Source organism: Bos indicus, chromosome 10, assembly GCF_029378745.1.
Source record: "Bos indicus isolate NIAB-ARS_2022 breed Sahiwal x Tharparkar chromosome 10, NIAB-ARS_B.indTharparkar_mat_pri_1.0, whole genome shotgun sequence".
In the NCBI taxonomy this organism is placed as follows: domain Eukaryota; kingdom Metazoa; phylum Chordata; class Mammalia; order Artiodactyla; family Bovidae; genus Bos; species Bos indicus.
This window is the reverse complement of record NC_091769.1, coordinates 51,518,516-51,540,157: the sequence shown is the minus strand read 5'-3', so window position 1 is coordinate 51,540,157 and position 21,642 is coordinate 51,518,516. Positions and strand designations below refer to the sequence as shown.

General features: G+C 47.2%; 1 protein-coding gene across 2 annotated transcripts in view; it reads left to right on the top strand.

Moving 5' to 3' along the window:
* LIPC (lipase C, hepatic type) overlaps positions 1–21,642 on the top strand; it is a 186,727-nt gene that overhangs the window by 157,574 nt on the left and 7,511 nt on the right. For both annotated transcript variants that reach the window (XM_070797494.1, XM_070797493.1), the window contains 4 exons: positions 3,358–3,540; positions 4,314–4,431; positions 7,108–7,341; positions 10,189–10,434. In XM_070797494.1, coding sequence (XP_070653595.1) covers positions 3,358–3,540; positions 4,314–4,431; positions 7,108–7,341; positions 10,189–10,434 — 781 coding nt within the window. The remainder of the gene's footprint in view (positions 1–3,357; positions 3,541–4,313; positions 4,432–7,107; positions 7,342–10,188; positions 10,435–21,642) is intronic.

Here is a 21,642-nt window from a genome sequence, read left to right as displayed (position 1 = left end):
TAGTAAAAGGTATACACCAAAAAAAGTCAAAAAGTAGGATTGTTTAAAAACAACTATATTGAGGTATTATTTGAAACCATACAATTCATCCACTGGCTTTTGGTATACAAGTGTGTTTTTTAAGGTTAGCTTACCAGAAGCATCTCCGAAATGCTTCCAATTACATCCATTGGCCATACCTAGATGGAAAGGTGGCTGAGATATGTATCCTCTTAGAGAAAGTGTAGCTTTTCAGTGATGCTAAAATTCTATTACTGTGGAAGAAGGGGGAAAAGAATATTGTGGGCAATGATTGAAGTCAAACAAATGTTTCCAGGAAGAAATTCTGCCTAACTGGTTTCTAGGCCACCCACAATTTGAGGCTTGGTTCACACTGTGAAACCTGCAGAGATTTGGGGTCTATTTCATGACTTGAAAGCCTTTCCCTACCATCTCTTTGAGAACTACTTTTGAGACCCCCATCCATCCTATTTAGAGAGAAAAATGAGCCCATCTGCCCACCACCAGTCTTTCAACATGTATTCACTCATACCCTCCACACGAACAAAACAGACCCTACACCTGGCCTCAGGGGGTAGTGGGAACCACATGATGCCATGTGGGTGTAGCCACAAGGTGGGGTGTCTGCTATTGCCATCCCAGAAAAGCACAGGGGCTCTTGTAGGCTGCCAGCACCTTCCTCCTAGGATTTAAAGGAGACCCATCCTAGGGCTTCCCAGGTGGCGCTAGTGGTAAAGAACACACCTGCCAATGCAGGAGGCATAAGAAACGTGGGTTCAATTTCTGGGTCGGGAAGATCCCCTGGAGGAGGGCATGGCAACCCACTCCAGTATTCTTGCCTGGAGAATCCCATGGATGGAGGAGCCTGGTGGGCTACAGTCCTTTGGATCACAAAGAGTCAGACACGACTGAAGTGACTTAGCACACAAGCACTCATCCTAGGGGAAAAGGGCAGGGGTTCCACCACAGCACAGGGATGGCAGTGAGGGTGGTAAAGCCTTGCCTGCCCCTAGAGAACAGACCTAATACAGATGCCCTATAGGAACTCGGCCCTTTACATTAGTCGTCAGCTCATTTAATCCTCACACCTCCCTACATGACCACTTGAGTTAGTCTCATTGCTTAGATGAGGAAACTGCAGCACAGAGGGGTCAAGCAGCAACCATGGTCACACAGCCCTCAGTGGACAGAAATCCAAAACCAGAACCCTCATGCTCCAAAGCCCACAAACCTTTGTCATGGATGGGCTTGACAGGGGCCCCATCACACTGCAACCTGCTCACAGGAACCTCTCTCCAGCTGAGCCAAGAGCTCCATCCCTATTCCTTTAAGGAAAGCATGGAATTGGAGCCAGAGGGTAGCACCCTGAGATGAAACTCATCTTAAAGGGAACTAAAGATCAGACATGGAGGGAATTCACTGACAGTTCAGTGGTTAGGACTTGGCACTTTCACTGTGATGGCCCAGGTTCAATCCCTGGTCGGGGAACTGAGATCTCCCAAGCCATGTGGCCCAGCCAAACAGAAAAGATCAGGCATGGAAAGCTTTCCCATGGGAACAGAGTAGATGAGGGGGGATTAGAAGGTCAGCCATTGTAAGGGAAGAACATGCTATCTTTCCTGTTGTAAGGGACCTTCCCTTACAAGAGAAGAAAAGAAACGAAACTGGGAAGGAGGGAATACAGGCAGAGCAAAGTTTTGGACAGAACAGAGCTGTGGACTTGATGCCTGACTTGAGGTGGGAACTTGAGTTGAGAGCCTCAGAGTAAGGCAGGTTGCACGCAGCAGAACAGGCACGCCCCCTCTGACCCCGCCCCTACCACCCGCTCCCCACCTCCCCCTCACCTCTGCTTGCAGCTCCTTCACAGACCATGTGATTTCTCTCCTTCAGGCCTTAACATAGGCTGCACCTTCTGCCAAGTGTGTCCTTTCTCTTATCTGCTGCTGGACAGGATCCATACTGTTGAATATATTAGGTGCTCTAAAAATCTTTGTTAACTGAATTAATGGCTGACTAAACATTTTGTTTACAAACATGAAGACAGCAGGGTCCTCTCACTGTGATCCTTTTACTACAATGAGTTCTGTTTTCAAAATCTTGTGCAAACTGAAGTACATCTACTGTTGCTGGTAATAATAATTCCAGCAACAGCTGTTGTCCCTGCCACGCACTGAGTCCTCACTGTGTTCCGGGCACTGTTCTAGGTGCTTGATGTCTATTCATTCATCTCATCTTCACAACAATCCTGGAAGGAGGACACTATTATCCCCATTTTCCCGACAAGGAAATGGGGCCACTGCCCAGTTATATGACTTGCCCAAGGTCACCCTGCTAGTAACTAGGAGAGTCTAGATTTGAACCCAAGATGCTACATCCACACAGAAAGTCCTAGGTGGACATTTATTAAATGAATGCATCTTACTCACGAGCCAGACCATCAGTGCTGCTGTCCAGCTTCACCCCTGTTTTCTCATCTTGATTACACCTGACTTTCCCCTCTTTCCAAAGAGACCGCACTGCCCTTGAGATTGTGCACCTGTGCACATGATTTCCTCTACCTGGAAACCCTTAGACACCCCCTCTGCCCCCAACCACCTCCATACTTACCTGCCCACCTGATTCTTCCCTGGAATTCCTATTTATCCTTCAAGACCCAACACAAACATCTTTGCTCTGTGAACCCTTCAGGCATGTCCTGCAAACTGGCTCTCAACCAGGTACATGCACAGAATGATTCTCCAGAATCAATCAACTTGATCGTTATGAGTTCCTACTATGTTCCCACTCATGGTGCTAGTCCCTCCAGAGCAAGCAGAACACGGTGGGTGGAGACAGAGTAAGTGATTGAGGTGCGACTCAGAGCTGCAGCTGCACAGGCCTCCCAGAGGAGGTACGGCTGGCACCGACCCTCAAAGCACAGGCCATCTTTCAGTACCCCATCTACAAAGATGTACGCTGCTTTAAGGCTTGGAAAGTCCTAAAATAGAGAATGTTAAGACAATGGTTCTCATTTGAGGGATGGGACATTTGGAACGTCCAGAGATATTTCTGGTTTTCACAGCCTAGGGTTTGGGGGTGGAGGAGTGATGGGGCACCGCTGGCATCTCGTGGGTGGAGGCAGAGATGCTGCTCAATGTCCTACCATGCATAGGACAGCCCCCACAACAAAGAAATATCTGACGCCAAATGACAGCTGTGCTGAGAAACCCCAGGCTAAGCCCTTTCTCTTGGAGAGAAAGACCCAGAATGAGCCCAGAGTTGGAGAAGGGAAGAGGTGGGCAAGAAAAAAGAGGGAGCTTGTCCAGGGCTCCCTCCTCTCTCCCTGGGAGGCTGATGATACTGTGGGCCCCCCCTCAGGTGGACGGCATACTGGAAGACTGGGTCTGGGAGATGGTAGCCGCACTGAAGTCTCAGCTGGCCCAGTCAGTGAATGTGGGGCTGGCAGAATGGGTCACCCTGGCTCACAACCACTACACCACTGCCGTCCACAACACTCGCCTCGTCGGCCAGGAGATCGCAGCTCTTCTCCAGTGGCTGCAGGTGAGACCTGCCCTGACCTCTCTTCTCTCCTCTCCCTTCCCTTCCCTTCCTCCAAGACTGAGTGAATTAGGCTGGTCTCCTACAGCAGCCGAGACAGGACAACCACTTCTGCTAAGCTCACAGGAATAGGAAGGCACAAGACAGAGACCAGACCCCAGGGCTCTCTCGGATGCCTCCCTGAAGCCCTGTCTTGTAGAATCATCTATTCCTCTTATGCTCACCTCTTTGTATGTGCTAGGGGATCTAAACACATCCTGTAAACTATAAAACTCCCATATGCATGGATGAGATCACTCCTGCAAGGAATTCATGTCCAGGTAAAGGCGTGCAGGGGGCTTCCCTAGTAGCTCAGTGGTAAAGAACCCACGTGCAATGTAGGAGACACAGGCTCCATCCCTGGGTCAGAAAGATCCCCTGGAGAAAGAAATGGCAACCCACCCCAGTATTCTTGCCTGGAGAATCCCATGGACAGAAGAGCCTGGCGGGTTACAGTCCATGGGGTCTCAGAGAGTCAGACACAACTGAGCGACTCAACAACAACAACAAAGCTGGGCAGACAAGAGGTAGCATCACCAGGCAGGGGCCCAAGTAGCTGAGCCTGAGTGGAAGCAGGACAGAGTCAGCAAGATGAGAAGACAGTTTGGGTCCTGAGTAGGAATTAAGCATCTCACTTGCGGTACAAAGAACAGAGAGCCAGAGCAGTCTGGACCCACGAAAGGCTTTTATCTAGGCAGCTCTCCCCCTCCTGTAACCATCTCACCACTGTCTTCCAGGAATCTGTTCAATTTTCTCCAAGCCATGTTCATCTAATTGGGTACAGCCTGGGTGCACATGTCTCAGGATTCGCTGGCAGTTACATGAGCAGAAAGCACAAGATTGGAAGAATTACAGGTAACCATGCCTGATAACTAACAACTATAATCTCCACGACTGCACGGGGGCGTGGAGCAGGGACCTGCTTTTCCAACAAGCTCATAATTAACACACCCCCGGCTTCCTTCAAGCTGTATTAGAGTTCACAGGAGGACCTGTAGCACTATTTATTTCAAACATGACCGCTGTCATAGACTGCTGTTCCCCGAGAATTTAGAGCAAATCACCGCCTTTCCTCAAACAAATGCCTCTCACAGTCATGCCAAATAGGACCTAAAAGGTACACTTTCTGTACACTTTTGTAATAGGAAAGAGTTTATTTTCCAACCTATAGTTTTAAAAGCCCAATGTGATTAAAGAATGACAGCTATAATAATACGTATATTAATGCATATACATGGAACCTAGAAAAATGGCACTGACGAACCTATTTGCAGGGCAGGAGGAAAGGCGCAGACATAGAGAATGGACGGACTTGTGGACACAGTGGGAGAGTAAGGGTGGGCCGAACTGAGAGTAGCACTGACATGCACACACTGCCACGTGTGAAATAGAGAGCTAGCGGGAAGCTGCGGTAGAGCACAGTGAGCTCAGCTCGGCACTGTGCTGACCTAGAGGGGTGGGGTGGAGGGTGGGAGGGAATCTTAAGAGGGAGGGGATATATGTATACACATAGCCGATTCACTTCACTGTACAACAGAAACCAACACGACATTGTAAAGCAATTATCCTCCTTAAAAATAAATTTAGAAAAAAAAAAATGAATGACAGCCTTACATTTCCTGTGACAGCCATGTTTTTACCTCTGTTTCCACTTTAATGAAACACGTGGATCCTACGCTGGGGCCCATCTGGATTAGGGGAGGGATCCCAGCACCAAAAACCCCAAGCTCTATGCCAGCTTGGAAATACCGCAAGATACCTAGGAAGAGCTGATGACGCACAAGAAGGCCTTTCCTAGCGGGCTGCCCAGATACCCACCTCATCCTCCCCACCCATCCTCACCCCTCCCCGCTGCTGACCCAGAGTCACATTCAGAAGAACAGGCCTGATGAGCTGACTCCTCAGCCCAGTCTCGGAGGCCCACTGGTTCCTACAGGGTGAAACTTAGGAGGCCTAGACAAGGCCCTTCCCGGTGTAGTGTCCCCAGGGCTCTCCAACGTCTCCTCACCCTGGTCCCTTGTTGTGGCTCCAGGCTTTCGGGACACTAGATTTTTCTCCACTCTACTGCAAATACGCCATGGCCTCTTGTCCTTTTGGGCCTTTGCAATCACTATTCCCTTGGCCTGGAATACCAAACCCTAGTCTACCTACCAAATGCCTACTCATCCTTCAAGACCCAGCAGCCTAAAATAATATTTCACAATTTAAAACAGTCTGAACGAAATTGAAGATGAATACAGTTGCTGTGACCTTTTACTTTATCAAGAAAGAACACTTTTGGCAACTGCTATCTACTGTGACCATTCCTTCATAAAAGAGGAGATTTATTTTAGCATTGAGAAAAGATAAGGATGATGGCAGACATTTAAATGAAGCCAGTCTGTCATGATGAGAATTCATTTTCCTTTCTTTTTTTTTCCATCTTATTGGTGACTGGGGAGGCCTGATCATAGATCAGTACGTGGTGCCCTCCATGATTTAACCCTCAATAACCTGGGAGTGAACAGACATAAGAACTTATCACAGAAGGCCAGTGAGGCCCTTCACAGACAAACCAGGCCTAGAAGGATAAGTCAGAACTGCAGAGAGGCAGCACTGGGCCCAGGACCCTCTCCACGCTGGCTGGTGTCACAGGCCACATCAGGCATTATTAGCCAGGCCCACACACATCAGAAGTGACAGGACAGCTAACTACTCTGTTGTCATCTCATAGTCAGCCTGATGAAGAAAGAAATATAAACCACAGCCTTCATGTGTGACTACAGGTGAGGGTTGGAGAGCAGGGACTGGCATGGCCCCAGTCTATTCCTTCATCCCCACCAAGGATAGAAGCCAGGCCTCATACAGGTCAACAAAGGGTCCTCCAGAAAAGGTAAAGGAAGACAGACAGACAAAACTCCTTGAGTGCATAAATACTCCCCAACTATAGTCTGCCAGAGACTGCCACTTGTCTTGTCCAAACATATCTGTCACTTAAGGACAGAGCTGTGAGCAGTCCTGTTTGCTCATGACATTTTCCCCAGAGAACAGTAATGTCCCAAGGCTGTTCTGAACATTCCAATGAAATGACATTAGTGTAGAGAGAAAGCCAGCTTGTTTAGGAAAATTATTGACAACAAGCAGGCAAATAAATTCTTTCTTTGATGGGTAGGTTAGAACTACTTGCAATAACACAGTGGTTTTTTGTATGCAAACAGATGCTCTCGAAAGTAGCTTGAAAGGTACTTAAAACTGATTTGCTTAAATAAATCAAGCATTCCCTTATAACCTCATTTCTACCACTGGATAGTTCCTGCAAACCTCTTTTCCCCATAGATAATAACCAGTCTGTGTCCGATTTTAAGCACCATGAATTACTTTAATTTTACTGCAAAAAAAGTCATGACAAGATTTTCTAGAGAAAGATTATGCCCTAGGATTTTCCTCTTCCTGCTAGCTCATGAATGTGCAATAACATCCGAAAGCTAAAAAGAGCCTTTCTCCCTGCCTCCTCTTGCTCCAATCTGATCCTTCCCATTGCTTTCCTCTTAGGGCTGGACGCCGCAGGCCCTTTGTTTGAAAAAGCCTCCCTCAGTGACCGGCTTTCACCAGATGATGCCAATTTTGTGGACGCCATTCACACCTTTACCTGGGAGCACATGGGCCTGAGTGTGGGCATCAAACAGCCCATAGCACACTATGACTTCTACCCCAATGGGGGTTCCTACCAGCCTGGATGCCACTTCCTAGAGCTCTACAAACATTTCGCCAAGCATGGCTTAAATGGTGAGAAAGAGGCACTAGCCTACGATGGCTTACACTCCCCACAGTTGGTGTGGCCTCTGGATCCAGGGGAATCCATTCTGTGAGATTTGGGGAAGAGTTTGGCAAGGATGGGGCTCAAAGTGAATGGTCACCTAGTCCATGCAGAGAGAGGGCTTGTGTGAGTGGGAAAGGGTGCTGTTCCCCAGGCAAGACCAAGTCTTCACAGGCAGTGGTTGCTGGAGCTCAGACATGGAGGATGAGCTAAGGGCACATCCAGGAATTCCCACTTCTCATCTCCACTCATCATACCCAGCCAAGTCTCTCCTGGGATATCAGCCCGTCTGAAAATTGAGCCCTGCTGCCTGTGGTCATTCCTCTTTCTCTGGAAGTTTCCTCATTCAAGGGGCTGCCTCTATTCTGGCCCCATGCTAACCCACTTAATAGACCATGGCTTCTTGGTCTCCCAAGTATGAGGTTTAATCAGCTGACCCCAGGGGACATTCTTTACTAAGATTCTTCTATTTCAAAGTTCAGCTCTAAATAGGTCCTTGTGACTTCCTTGGGACTTTGTTTCAGTGCTGAAACTGACTGTGGCATTATCTGGGTTGTGTTTTCCCCCTTCTCTCTCAAACTCTAAAACCAAAACATTAACATGAACCTTGATAACAGGCCCTGGATTAAAGAACAAAAATGTGAGCAAAAACCATACATTTAATAAGTATTCCAAGTTTCTCTCTATTATAAAATAATATCCTGATTAAGACCTGCCAACTCACTCTAAGCCAACTGGAGACCCCCAGACCACCCCCACTTACCACCTTCTCCCCATCATTTGAAAACTGAGCTAAGCACACACTATCTTGTGTTTCCTTATCCACCTTCATGTCTCCTGTACCAGAATGACCTTCGCATTCGACATTATCTCATCTTGGCTGGACTCCCAGCCTTTCACCAGCCCATGCCTGAAAACTTTCTGGGAATTTCCCCTTATCATTCCTTAACATCTCTCTCCGATCACTGCCCTCTGATCACCAGCAGTCCCTGGTGATCAGCCAGCCCTCTTCCCAGATCTATGCCCTCCCTAAGGTCAACACAGACCCCTAGATGCTGTTCATTAGCTGATCACCTGGTGAACGCCTCTGCCCAATTACTACCATTTTCTATTTTGTGCTAAACTTCAGAATGATGGGACCAAGTATATTTATTTAGCTTGCCCACCTTAGGGTGGTTTTTCTCCATTTCCTTTACCCTTATGTTTGAAAGTGATCCCATTCTGGGGTGAACATGTTGACATGGTCAGTTGATAACTGCTTTACCATCCTCACCACCTCCTGGCTAGGTGAGCTTGCATGAGTTGGAGACTGTCTTGGAAGCTCGGTTTTCTCACTTGTAAGAGCTGCCTTGAGGAGCTGTGGTGAATATTCAGGGAAAGTACTCAGTAGTACCTGCCTCATAGTGGGTGCTCAACAAATAGAGCCGCTTGTGACCAGGAACGGAGATGACTAATCCTGGGGAAAATTATTTGGCTAAGCTACCTGGGGTCCACTTTCACAGGAAGTTCTTGTCATACCTTGTGGTGGTTCAACACTCCTAGAGAACACTAAAGATTAAGATTTGGAGACCCCCAAACAACCTCCCCTCCCCAAAAAAGTCAAAATCCTTGGTACAGAAACCTCCTAAACTTGTTTTGGCTTAGGTCCATTCAGACCTGGTCACTGGAGCACATCCTTCTCAAACCAAATCCCCATGCTGGTCATCCAGTTCAGTTACATTGAGCAGGCTGTGGCTGCTTTGATACATGGTCGGGGAGGCCTCAGCTCTCACCAGACCAGTAGCCAAGTCCCAAGAGTGCTTGGGCACTGGCTTAGCCAGCTTTATTAAGAAAAGAGGCATTCCAGGGACTTCCCTGGAAGTCCAGTGGTTAAGATTCCCCGCTTCCGCTGCAGGGAGAAGGAGTTCCATCCCTGGTCCAGGAACTAAGACCCCACATGCTGTGGGGCAACTGAGCCTGTGCACCACAACTGCTGAAGAAACCAGCACACCCTAGATCCTGTGCTCCATGGTCAGAGAAGCCACCACAATGAGAAGCCTGCGCGCCACGAAGAGAAAGTAGACCCCGCTCTCTGAAACCAGAGAAAGGCTACGTGCAGCAACGCAGATCCAGCACGGCCAAAAATAAAATAATTTTTAATTAAATAAATACAAAGAGGCATTCCACACAAGCCTGTTCTGCCAACTCACCCTTAGAGCATCAGCAGTTGTGCATTTTTAACTGTTTGCGACTAAAATATTTCCAAAATGAATTACAATTCATTTCCAAAAGAATTGCTTAAAGAGAACTTTCCTGGCAGCTCAGATGGTGAAGAACCTGTCTGCAACGCAGGAGACCTGGGTTGGATCACTGGGTCAGGAAGAACTCTTGGAGGAGGGAATGGCAACCCAGTCCAGTATTCTTGCCTGGAGAATTCCATGGACAGAGAAGCCTGGCAGGCTACAGTCCATGGGATCCCAAAGACTCAGGCATGACTGAGCAATTCACACACACACACACACACACACACACAACTTGCTTAAAGAACTCAGTATTTTCTTAGTGACTCAGGGCTCCTATTAAAACACCTATTGTAACATACAGAGTGCCCTCAGCAGGCCTTCAGAGCCTGGGATTATGCTCCTACAGTAAGTGCCTGCAAAGGGTCTACTTTTTGTGCAGTTTTCCATCAGCTATGCCACCCACTGTAGTCAGTAGGCTGACCTCTGATCTCAGCACCCCCATCCTCCTTCCTGAGATGGTGCTACTCTGCACTGAGAAGCAAGGTGATCTTCCAGATTAAGGGATGATAACGTTCTTCTTGCCCTGTGTTCCAGCCATCACCCGGACTGTCAAATGTGCCCATGAGCGGTCAGTGCACCTCTTCATCGACTCCTTGCTGCACGCTGACATGCAGAGCATGGCCTACCTGTGCAGAGACATGGACCGCTTCAGCCAAGGCCTGTGTCTGAGCTGCAAGAAGGGTCGTTGCAACACACTGGGCTACCACACCCGCCAGGAGCGGCAAAGCAAGAAGAGCAAGAGCCTCTTCCTGGTGACTCGAGCCCAGTCCCCATTCAAAGGTGAGTGCAGGGGGGCCTTCAGAAGGGCAGAATGCAGCCGCTTGTCTGAAGGTTCACGAGTTCCCTGGAGTCTTTTCCTGGAGCTACTGCCGGATCTGCTGTTTGCACAGATTCCAGACCGGGATGATGACACATGCCTCTCTTTCCCCAAGAATGTGGCCTCCTCGCTGACGAGTGCTGGAGGAGAAAGCCTGATACTTTCTGAAACACTCCTTTGGTTGGCTGCTCTCTTCATCTATTTTCATGGTCCCCTAGCATTGTTGCAGGAAGGGGGATCCCTTCCAGGACCAGAGAATGGTCTCTTTTCTAACACTCAGAAATGAATTGTCTGAGCTGATAAAGCAAGAGACTTTATTGGGAAGGGGCACCCGGGCAGAGAGCAGGAGAGTAAGGGAACCCAGGAGGACTGCTCTTCCATGTGGCTCGACATCTCAGGTTTAAAGGTGACGGGATTAGTTTCCAGGTTCTCTGGCCAATCATTCTGACTTAGGGTCCTTCCTGGTGGCACATGCATTTGTCATGCGAGTGTATGTTCCTCGGTTCTTTGTCTCATCACAACAAAGATGTGGAGCGACGGACATTAAAGCCCTCGGCGCGTCACAGCTCTTAGGTCTTGGACAAATCATGCTACAGCTCTTGGGCAAATCAGTGTTACAGCTCTATTTTATTTAGAAGATAACAGGAGAATCCAAGACTCGAAGAGAAGACAGTGGAGGAGTGCATGGGGAGTGGGGGCGGGGGTGGGGGGAGAGAGAGAGAGAGAGAGAGAGACCGAGAGAAAGCGCTTTGGCTCCTCCTTTTACATGTTTTTTCCTCCACCTGGGCCTGCCCTATGCAAATTGGGCTTAGCCAGGAGTGCTGTTTGTTCTGTTTGTTCTGCCTGAAGTCTTCACTCTGGTCCTCGGACCTTCCTTGTCTTTTAGCCACCGCCATTTTGGACTCCTTTTCCCTATTCTACCTACCTAACACATTGCTCAGCCAAAATGAATTCCAGCAAGGAAGATTCTGGAAAGTGGTAGGACATGGGGTATCTCCTTATGACCTTTCCAGAACTCTTCCAGTCGGTGGTGGCTTGTTAGTTCCACATTCCTTACCAGGACATCCTGTGGTAGAATAACCCTTGCAAGTGATGACTATGGTGCCTGACCAGGATGGGTGGTTTCAGCCAGTGTGTTTCCGCTAACAGAATGTTAGATCCGGAAGGCCTGGATCACCAGGTCTCATTGTACAGGGCCTTGGAAGCTTCTCCAAACCCAGGCTAGAACCCAGTGCTTTCATCTCTCCTCATGGCTGCCAGGAAAAACCTGGGCTCCAGACTACATTTGTGGTTCCCCATTTCTTCCTAAATTTGAATCAGCTTATCTTACAAGAGATCATTGTCTTATTGAGGCCCTCCCTAGAAGAATTTCTGCTTCTCAGCCTCAAGGGAGAAAGTGAGCCCCTTCTGCTTGCCAGGTTGAACTGGAGGTCAGAAAAAGGGCTGTGGCCGTGATTTGGGCTGAAGCCAGCAGAGAAATACTCCACTGAAACCTAAATCCTCCTGGAGGGAACAAGCCGACATCTGTTGCCATTAACATTTCTGCCTAATCCTTAAAACAGCTCGGGAGTGATTTAGCATCTTACTTTTCACAGCACTGGCTCACGGCCCTGGGAGGAGCCCAGTGCCGTTTGATTGTTACTCTGCACATATCTGTAGCTACAGAAGGTGAACGCCCTCAACACCGCTTTGCATTTGCACAGCGTTTTACACAAAAACATTTGGTGCAGCCACAGACTTCTCATGGTGCCCACAACAGCCAGGTGAGGTCCGTAGGTTCGGTTAGCCTGGAAGGAGGCGTAGAACCCAGGTCCCTCTGACTCCCAGGCTGGCATTCCTTTCATTACCACACTCCAAAGTTCAAGCTCCCAAGCACAGGATTCTTTTGTTTATCTGAACTTTTGTTCTCCAGCTAGATTGCCCTTCTGTGCAGCCCAGGAATGACAGAAATCCGTTTGAGCAGTGGATAGCTTCTGAGAGCACGTGGAGTGAGGGCAGGATCTTTCTTGCCTGAGGGACAGAGGGTCCCTTCAGCTGTCCTTCCTGGAGGGGTGGAGGAGCCTGAGACCCCCGGAGCAGGTGAGGGAATTTGGAAGGCCTCCTGCTTCAGGGAGATCCCCCACTCCAGACTGCCAATTAGACACTCATTTCAGTTAACCAGCTCCTCTTTCAAATGGCAGTGCAGCCTGGAGTGATTAAGCCTCTCAGATAATCACATTTCACTGGATCTACTCTAATCCTGGAATGTTAGCATTTCAAGAAACTGTTCAATTCCACATTTCCCAGACAAGGAAACAAAGGCCCAGATAAGAGAAAATCATTTGCCCAGGGACACAAAAGGAAGTCTTAGCAGAGACAGGATTTAGACCCAGGCCATCCCCTGGAGGAGGCTATGGCAAACCCACTCCAGTATTCTTGCCTGGAAAATCCCAAGGACAGAAGATCCTGGTGGGCTACAGTCCATGGGGTCGCAAAGAGTCAGACACGACTGAGGGACTAAGCACTCCCAACAATTAGTCAAGTGGTTTTTAATCTCAGTAACCTGCCCATGGTCTGTCTATGGGGTTGAGGGAAGGAGGAGAGGTGGGGAAGGGTCTTGCTTTCTCCTTGAGATCAGCTGGAAAGAGACAGGGTCATTTTTTACCTTCCTGGCAGGGCTGTGCATCTGAAGTGAGGGACTGGGTCCTGCTGGAGGACTTCTACTGGGGGTATGGATATGGGGTCGGGAGGTGAGAGAGTCAAGAGAAGGAAGAGGGGAGGGAAGAGTAGCTGCCACAAGCCGGGCTGAGTTTTTCCCTTGCCAAGGAGTTCAGATGCCTGATCACCACACATGGCTGGTATGAACTCAAAGGAACCCTTTTCTTATGAAGGAGAACCAAGGAATCACATTAGGGCAGCACTATCTCACGCAGCAGTTGCCAAAACCACTGTGCCAGGCCATCACTCCTTCTTCAAGCATAATATGAGCCAGGGTAGGCAGAGGCCCTCCTTCAGGGGGGCTCAGGGGAGACCAACACCCTCCCACACACTGTGCACAGGGTGCTATCTATCCCAAGAAGACAGAAGAGGAGTCCCCTGGAGGCAGCACTTGAGTCTCTTTCTCACCAGCCGCTCATCTTGCTCCAGGGATAGCCAGTGAAAATACGGTGTTGGGACTGTGAGATAAGACTGCCTGAACCAAACCCCCAGCCCCAGAGAGATTCCAGGGATGAGCTGCAGCCTGCACCACACCGTTCCCTCCCCTGGGCCCTCCAAATTCTCCCCAGATCCACCTCAGCCTTTCCAGTCCTAATTTGCTCAGCCTAATTTCACTTGCTGGCAGGGAGCAGAGCCCTTCGGCCACATCGGGTACCCTGGGTACAGCTGGAAATTATGCCCAGATGAGACTCCCACCCATGTGAAAGCCGCTGCTCCTGGGGTGTGCAGCCTGTATATTGCTTGCACTCGTGCACGCTTAGTTGTGTCCAACTCTGTGCGACCCCACGGTCTGTAGCCCACCAGGCTCCTCTCTCCAAGGGATTTCTCAGGCAAGAATATTGGAGCGGGTAGCCCATTTCCAGAGGCTATCTTCCCGACCCAGGGATTGAACCCATGTCTCCTGCATTGACAGGTGGATTCTTTACCACTGTTCCACCTGGGAAGCCCTATATAATGCTACACTAACCATATGTGGCTATTTAAATTACTTAAAATTAAAACCTTGAAACCTCAGTCATACTAGCCGCCTTTCAAATGCTCAACTATGTGGCTGCCATATCAGAGAGTACAGAAATAGACGGTTTCCATCATCTAGAAAGTTCTATTGATAGTGCTGACATCAAGTCTTTAATCTAGGCCCCATAACTGCTCCCCTCCTCAGCCACCATGCCATGATCATTGTGACTTGGGCTCCCAAAGTATATTTCAGTGACCACCTCCAGCCTTTGATGAGTACTTATAGATTCATAAAGGAACAAACTTGCCCATCCCTGGTTACAGAGCATCCACAAGCCACATTTTTCAAGGACATCTAATTGTACTATATATTTCAGTGCAGGGTCTGGCTGGGCAAGATAAACATCACCTCCTGATTGTAGTTGCAGAAAGGATGACTAACTGGGTTCTCATTCCTCTGGCTCCCAAGATATTTTGACAAAACCATCAAAGGATCTATTTTCTACAACCATACGCCAGAATTCGGGTAAACATGGAAGAGGACAGCAGGAGTAGAAAGAGAATTGGGAAACAGTCGCCGAGGGAAACGAGGCAATTTATCGCCCACTTCCAATCTCACCCTTTTGGAAGGAAATTTTGCTAGTTTGGGAGCCTTTTTTTTTTTTTCGAGAAGGAGGCGGGAAACAAACCTGTATGTAGTTCTGCTAGCAAGCACCTTATCTAATTTAATCCTCACAGCAACTGGAGGCGGTAATGGGGTGGAAGAGAAGAAAGCAGCACTCAGGGGAGCTTACTAGGTTCAGGCACTATGCTGGATGTGTTGCATCAATTATTTCATTTATCATTTAATCCTCACAACAACTTACAGACAGAGAGAGATGGAGATGGAAGGGGGGAGACTGATGTTGCCTAATTTTCCAACAGATAAATTGAGATTCAGTGAGGCTAAATCACCTCCCCAAAGCCACCCAGCTTATAAGGAGCAAATGTTATGCTGAAAACTTGTACACTGGTGCTGAATCGAATCTCAGACAGAGTTTTGGGTGAAGTAGAAAAGAAGAGCTTTATTGCTTTGCCAGGGAAAGGGGGCCACAGCTGGCTAATGCCCTCAAAACTGTGTGTCCCAACTGGGGCAAGATAGTGAGAAGTTTTATAGTAATTGTTCAAAAAGGGTATGATCAGCTCGTGGACATTCTTCTGCTGGGCTGCTGGTGACGTAAGTGGGAGTCAGCATCATCAACCAGTTGCTCTGGGGTCTACATGCTTGTGGGCAGCACACCATTGTTATAGCTTCTTCCACCTGGAGTGGGTTTCCAGTATCTGCAAGATGGGTAAAGGACACTGTGGTGTGTATCCCTTGATGAGGAAACAGGACCTTGCCCCCAAGGCTGCACTATTGTTTCCCCTGACTGTTAGTTTCTCCCTGGTCTCGAATCCCCTCCCTCCCCTAATTAGCAACTGCTGGAATCTGCCCGTTGGAACTCAGGGAAGTTCATGGAGGCTGAATGAAGGCTGTTTCCTATAATCAAAGAAATGGGGGACACAGAAAGACCTTGTGCCCAGGAGCCCCACAGAGCCCTGCACAGTGCCAAACATAATGTTTGACCCCAGGTCTCCCCCATTCCATGGGCTTCGCTCCTTTCACCACACATGGCCTAAGCATTAGGACGGAGACCAGTTCACTCAGTATTATTACCAGCTCATTCCTGAGACACAGTAGTCCATCATCCCTCCTCTCCTCCTCGTCCTCCTCCTGCCTGTACTTTCTCCCTGCTCTCTGGGCCCAGCCAGCCAGTGAGAATTCGCACCAGCTGATGAGAGCACTCTTGTCTTCTGGACATATGTATACCTATGGCTGATTCATGTTGATGGATGGCAGAAACTAACACAATATAGTAAAGCAATTATTCTTCAATTAAAAATGGATGAATTGAAAAAAAAATGCTATGTTAAACTAAAATCAGAAAAACAAAAAAGCCCATTTCTCTTCTTCCCTTGATCCTGTTCTGAGTTCATTCAGCCAGCCCCTGCTAGTGCTGGCTATTCCTACATTAATCCCCTGCTTAAGACCATCATCTCAATTCCATGCTCTTCAGCATCCCTCTCGGGTTAGAGGCATATAAGATCTAGGAACAAGACCATAGTGCTGCAAGAGAACACAAGATCTCATTCTTACCATCTCCATGAGAGAAAAATCTATACATTCAAAAAAAAAAAGACCTCTCTGATGTTTGCAAAGAGAGTCATAATATCTCCCAAAGCCACTATCTAATGATTCAGAATATTTTCCACGAGATTAAAAAAAAAAAAGAAAAAAAATTCCTTTTTTATAAATTTCCATCACCTGGTGCCCATAGTAGCTACCTTGTAAAAAGGAACTTATTTTTTTGTTAAGTGGCATCAGTGGGGTCCACACGAAACTAGGATCCAGGGTTTCTAGGGTGTCTGAGCCCCAGGGGGGTGATCTGGTGAGGAGACTCTCCAGAGGCCTCATACCTCTGCCCCAGGTGGACTTTGCCGGATCTCATCCAAGGTTAACGGGCTATTTCATGCTTTGCACCATTAAGACCTGAAATAACTTCTCCTGCCTGCACTGAGGAACACGTTGTGCTCCCTGCAGTCACAGGATCAAAAGCATTTCCCCGAAATCATTTTTTAAAATCCTTATTAAACATGCCATAAGGTAAAGTGAGCAAAAATTATTCATGTTTTTTTCCTTAATCGTTGGAACAGCATCATTGTCCTGGGGTGTGGTGGGAAATAAAAGGCAAATGGTCTTTTTTATTTTTAAAGGAAAAACACAAAATCCAAAATAAGAACAAATAAATAGTTCTAAACATGAAAATATCTTACATATTACAAAAAATAATTTCAATATTTCTCCCCAGAAGTGGCTTTCCTAGTGCAGGGCAAAAGGAATTCCTTGTGCTATCACTGTGTGATGGGTTTGGGCATCATGCTTCTGCAGACGTGGGTGCCCGTGTTTCTGCACGTCTGTGACCTCCACGATTTACACACCCTTGATGGTTCTGACCGCCTGCATAGGTCCTGCCCCCAGGGAGACACTGCAGGGCACAGATAATTCTCATCCATAGGATGTGAGCGCTAACAGAACCTTTGGAATTATCAAAGCCAATCCCTTCCTTCAGAATCGTGGGAACCATGACATCTCAGATATGGAAATTGGTCTCTTCCTACTCACATTTTAAGACCAAAGGAGACAAAAACCCATCTCCAGTGCAGGGACATGAAACATTTATCCCTGCCCTGGGGGCTGGACATTTAGCAGACCAGCAACTGCGAAGCAGCAGCAACAGTGATAGCCCAGGATGGATGTCAGTGGATCAGACCCTGCAGGCACTTGGTTTCGGTGGCTTCACAGGAGGCAGGTATAGACTGCAGCTTTTCTTCAGGGCTGTTTGCTGTTTGCTTTCAAAGGGAAGATTCAGCTTGCCAGAACCAGAATCCCAGGACACAGTGGGAAGGACCTTTTGGAATCAGACAGACACCTGGGTTCAGAGTCAGCTCCACTTCTAACTATCTGAGTCACCTTGGACTCCTCTCCAAATCTCTGCTTTCTTGTTGATTAGTCGCTAAGTCATGTCCATCTCTCTGCAATGCCCTGGACTGTAACTAGCCAGGCTCCTCTGTCCATGGGATTTCCCAGGCAAGAATACTAAAGTGGGTTGTCATTTCCTTCTCCAGGGGATCTTCTTGACACAAGGATCGAACCTGCATCTCCTGCATTGGCAGGAGGCTTCTTTACCGAGTGAGACACCAGTGAATCGCAAATCTCTGCTTCCTTATCTGTAATTCATCGGGATCACTGACACCCTACCTCTCTGGGTCTCAGCAGTAAACAGGACTCTACTCACCTGAGTAGAGAGCAGGCAGAACTCCTTCGACAGGGTGGGTGATAATAAGGAAAGCAACATGGGATGTTTATGCACCTCAAATCTAACAAACAGGGTACTCGGAGAAGCGAAGAGAAGGAATAGCCAAAGAGAATGTAAGCTGTGGAGGAGAAGCTACTGACAGCAGCTCATCAGGGACAGCAGTTACTACAGTCAGGCTTCAAAGCAGGAGGGAGCAGAGAAATACCCTGACCTCTCTCTGCTCTGCCCTGATCTCCCGCTGGTGCGTCCTCAGTGGGTCAGTGTGAACCAGAAGCCATCCAATAAGGAAGCCAGGAGATGAGGCTCTGGGGGTCACATCCTGGGGTCCAGAACTGGGTAGAGAGTGGACCAGGACAGCAGGGGTAGGTGTAGAAAATGCAGTCTTACCGTGTTATCCTCATTTAGTCTGGAGGACAAAAATAATGTATGCAAAGCACTTAGTTTAGGGCTTCCCTGGTGGCTCAGCGGTAAAGAATCCACCTGCCAATGCAGGAGATGTGGCTTCGATCTCTGGGTAGGGAAGATCCCCTGGAGAAGGAAATGGCAACCCACTCCAGTATTCTTGCCTGGGAAATCCCATGGACAGAGGAGCCTGATGGGTTACAGTCCAGGGTGTTACAAAGAGTCCGACACGACTTAGCGACCAAACAACAACAACAACAAGCACTTAGTATGTAGCCTGATGTTTTAGCAGGATCTCAACAAGTGGAAGCAATATTCTGATTAGTCCTATTCACAATTAGACTCTTTAATGTAACATGTGTTCTGCCTTGTTTTCACACAAATAGCCCCAGAAGCACTCCTTAGATTCCCAATGTGTGCTGTGAATCGCTGAGGTTCAAGTGTTAACACGACCCCAACACTGCCCTCAAGGGGAGAAGATCCTGGACATTGATGCCCATGAGACTGGATAGGAGGTGGCAAGGGTCACAGAAGTGACTCTGCTTCCCAGCTGCAAGCACCTCTAAGGCCAGGACCACAGCTTCTGGTTCTGTTATCTTTCTTAATACTTTTACAAACTTTTCTTTTTCCAAGAAGAGTCTAATTAGAATACATACTCATGGCAGAAAATGTGGAACTTGCAGAAAATCACAAAAAAGATAATAAAAGTTACTTCTCTCCCCTCCCCAGAGATAATCACTTAATATTTTTGCAAATCTCCCTCCTTCTGTGCATTCTGTTTTATTAGAATTAGTCTCATGTTAGATGTACCATGTGTATCCTGATGGCTGGTTGGGGTTTTTTCCCCACTTCTTTCATAAGCATTGAAACCATTCCAAAAATATCTTGTAATCACTTCATAAGAGTAAATCACGTTTGGGAATATGAACTTGAAATCAGCAGACTAAAGTCTAATTGCAGCTTCACTAGTTCATAGGTTCACGACAATGGACAAGTTACTCAAATTTCCTAAGCTTCAGCTTCTTCATTTGTAAAATGATGCAAAGGGAGGTTAAAGTAGGCATCTTACAAAGTTGTAGAAAAGAGAAATGAAATAATTTTGAGAAACAATAGTTAAGTGTCTGGAACAAAACAAAGAGCTAAATGGTAATTCTAATAATTGTCATTATTAGCCCATAGTCATTTCTCTATTGGTGAATATTTAGGGTGTTTTTAATTTATTTTTAATTAAAAATTCTTTTATGATGTCTTTGAACTTCAACCTCTTTCCACACATGAACATTTTCCTTAGGGTATATAAAGCTATTGGTCCTGGGTATAAACATTTAAAAGTTCGAGTTCTGGAGTCAGGTGGCCTGGACTTACGTCATAGCTATGCTACTTACTAGCTGTGTGATACTGGAAAAATCACTTAACCTCTCTGTGCTTCAGTTTCCTCTTCTCTTAAATGAAATAATAATAGTATCACCTGTCATAAGGATTAAATGAGATAAAAATACAAAGTGCCAGGCACAGGTAAACAAAATAAATGTTAGTCAATGTATTACCATGGATACAGCCAATTACACTATTTTATTCACTGGGCTGGGTAGTAGATTTCTAATGAATACATATTAAACTGGTTGTTATGAGTTCCTTACATACTCTGGAAGATTCTCTGCCTCCTTGTTTGGGAATTAACTAGAGACCAGTTCTCTCGTGTCATCCTGTCCACAGTCTACCCCACACCCCCAATGCCTTGTCTCATATCTTTTTGTCTCAGTTCAACTTACAAGTTGAACTTACAAGTTGAACTTACAAGTTCAACTTACAAGTTCAACTTCAACTTGTTCAACTTCAACTATTTACTTGTTACAAAGTTCCCTAGGCAGACCCCAAATAGCATAAGATCTCTCCAGAGGCTTCTGGGATGATAGACCAGAGTCTCTGTCTCCACCACTGTCATTCAAGGGTTTAGGGATCCTTCCTGGGGTCCCTCAGTCCTTCTCTTATTTCTCACCCACAGCCTCACAGTCTTGAGAGCATCTAACTATTTTATTCCAGGCTGGAATATTTGAGCACCTATTATGCAGAGGACTGCAGCCAATCCACTGCAAAACCCAAACGGGAAAATGGGCTTATGCCAAAGGTTAGAGTTGTGTAAATAACCCAGAAACCCAGCAATACAGGCACACAGAACCCTGCAGCTGATGTGTTGGCAATGTGCCATTAGCCACCGCTGCTGCCAGGTCTGTGTAGCTACCAACCTCCAGTGGAAATGTACCATTTGGGAGTAAGTAGATTGATTCCTGAGGATGGTGAATTTCCACATGCTGGGTGCATGGAATGGATAATCAAGTGGTAAGTTCCATGATCTATGCTTTCCAGAAGGAATTCTACAACAAAGCTGAGAACTCCAATTTTGAATTCTCTGGGGTGATTTCCATCTTCCTAATGTTCATACACATCCTGATATTCCCAAATTGTCAGTTCATGCATCCCACACATGTTTATTAAGCAACTACTATGTGCAAGCACTGTATCAGGATTAGTAGATTAATCATTATCTAGAACGGAAAAAGCAAATAACAACAAGTAATCATATGTCCCCTATCCTTTGCCCAGGGCAGACAGCAGTCCTCCTAAGAGCCTAGACATGGTCTCACAGCCCATCTCAACATGGGGCCCCAGGCAGTCCTACCAATCAAGTTGACATGCCATATTAAGCCTGTTTAAGCTAAAGAGCTACAAGTACTTAGAGAATATGGAGACAGCAAGATAAAGAAGTCCAAGCAGCCATCAGTTATTTGGAAATGAGGTGGGATAATTTTGAAAAGAGCCCCACAGCTGGTTGATGTAACAGTGCAGGCTGAGCAAGGCAATTGCTCCAGGCCGTGAGCACAGACTCTGCTATGGGACCCTGAGCAGGTCACTTCACCTCTCTAGCCCTGGTTTTGTTCTTTATAAAATGAGGCTGATAGTACTTCCCTGATATTCAGTGGTAAAGCACCCGCCTGCAATGCAGGGGACATGGGTTTGATCCCTGCTCCAGGAAGATTCCACATTCCTCAGAGCAACTAAACCCATGCCCCACAACTCCTGAGCCTGTACACCTAGACTGTGCTCCTCAACGAGAAGCCAGCGAAATGAGAAACCGTTCACTGCAGCAAAGAGTGGCCCCACCCCCACAACTAGAGAACGTCCACGTGCAGCAACAAAGACCCAGTGCAGCCAAAAATA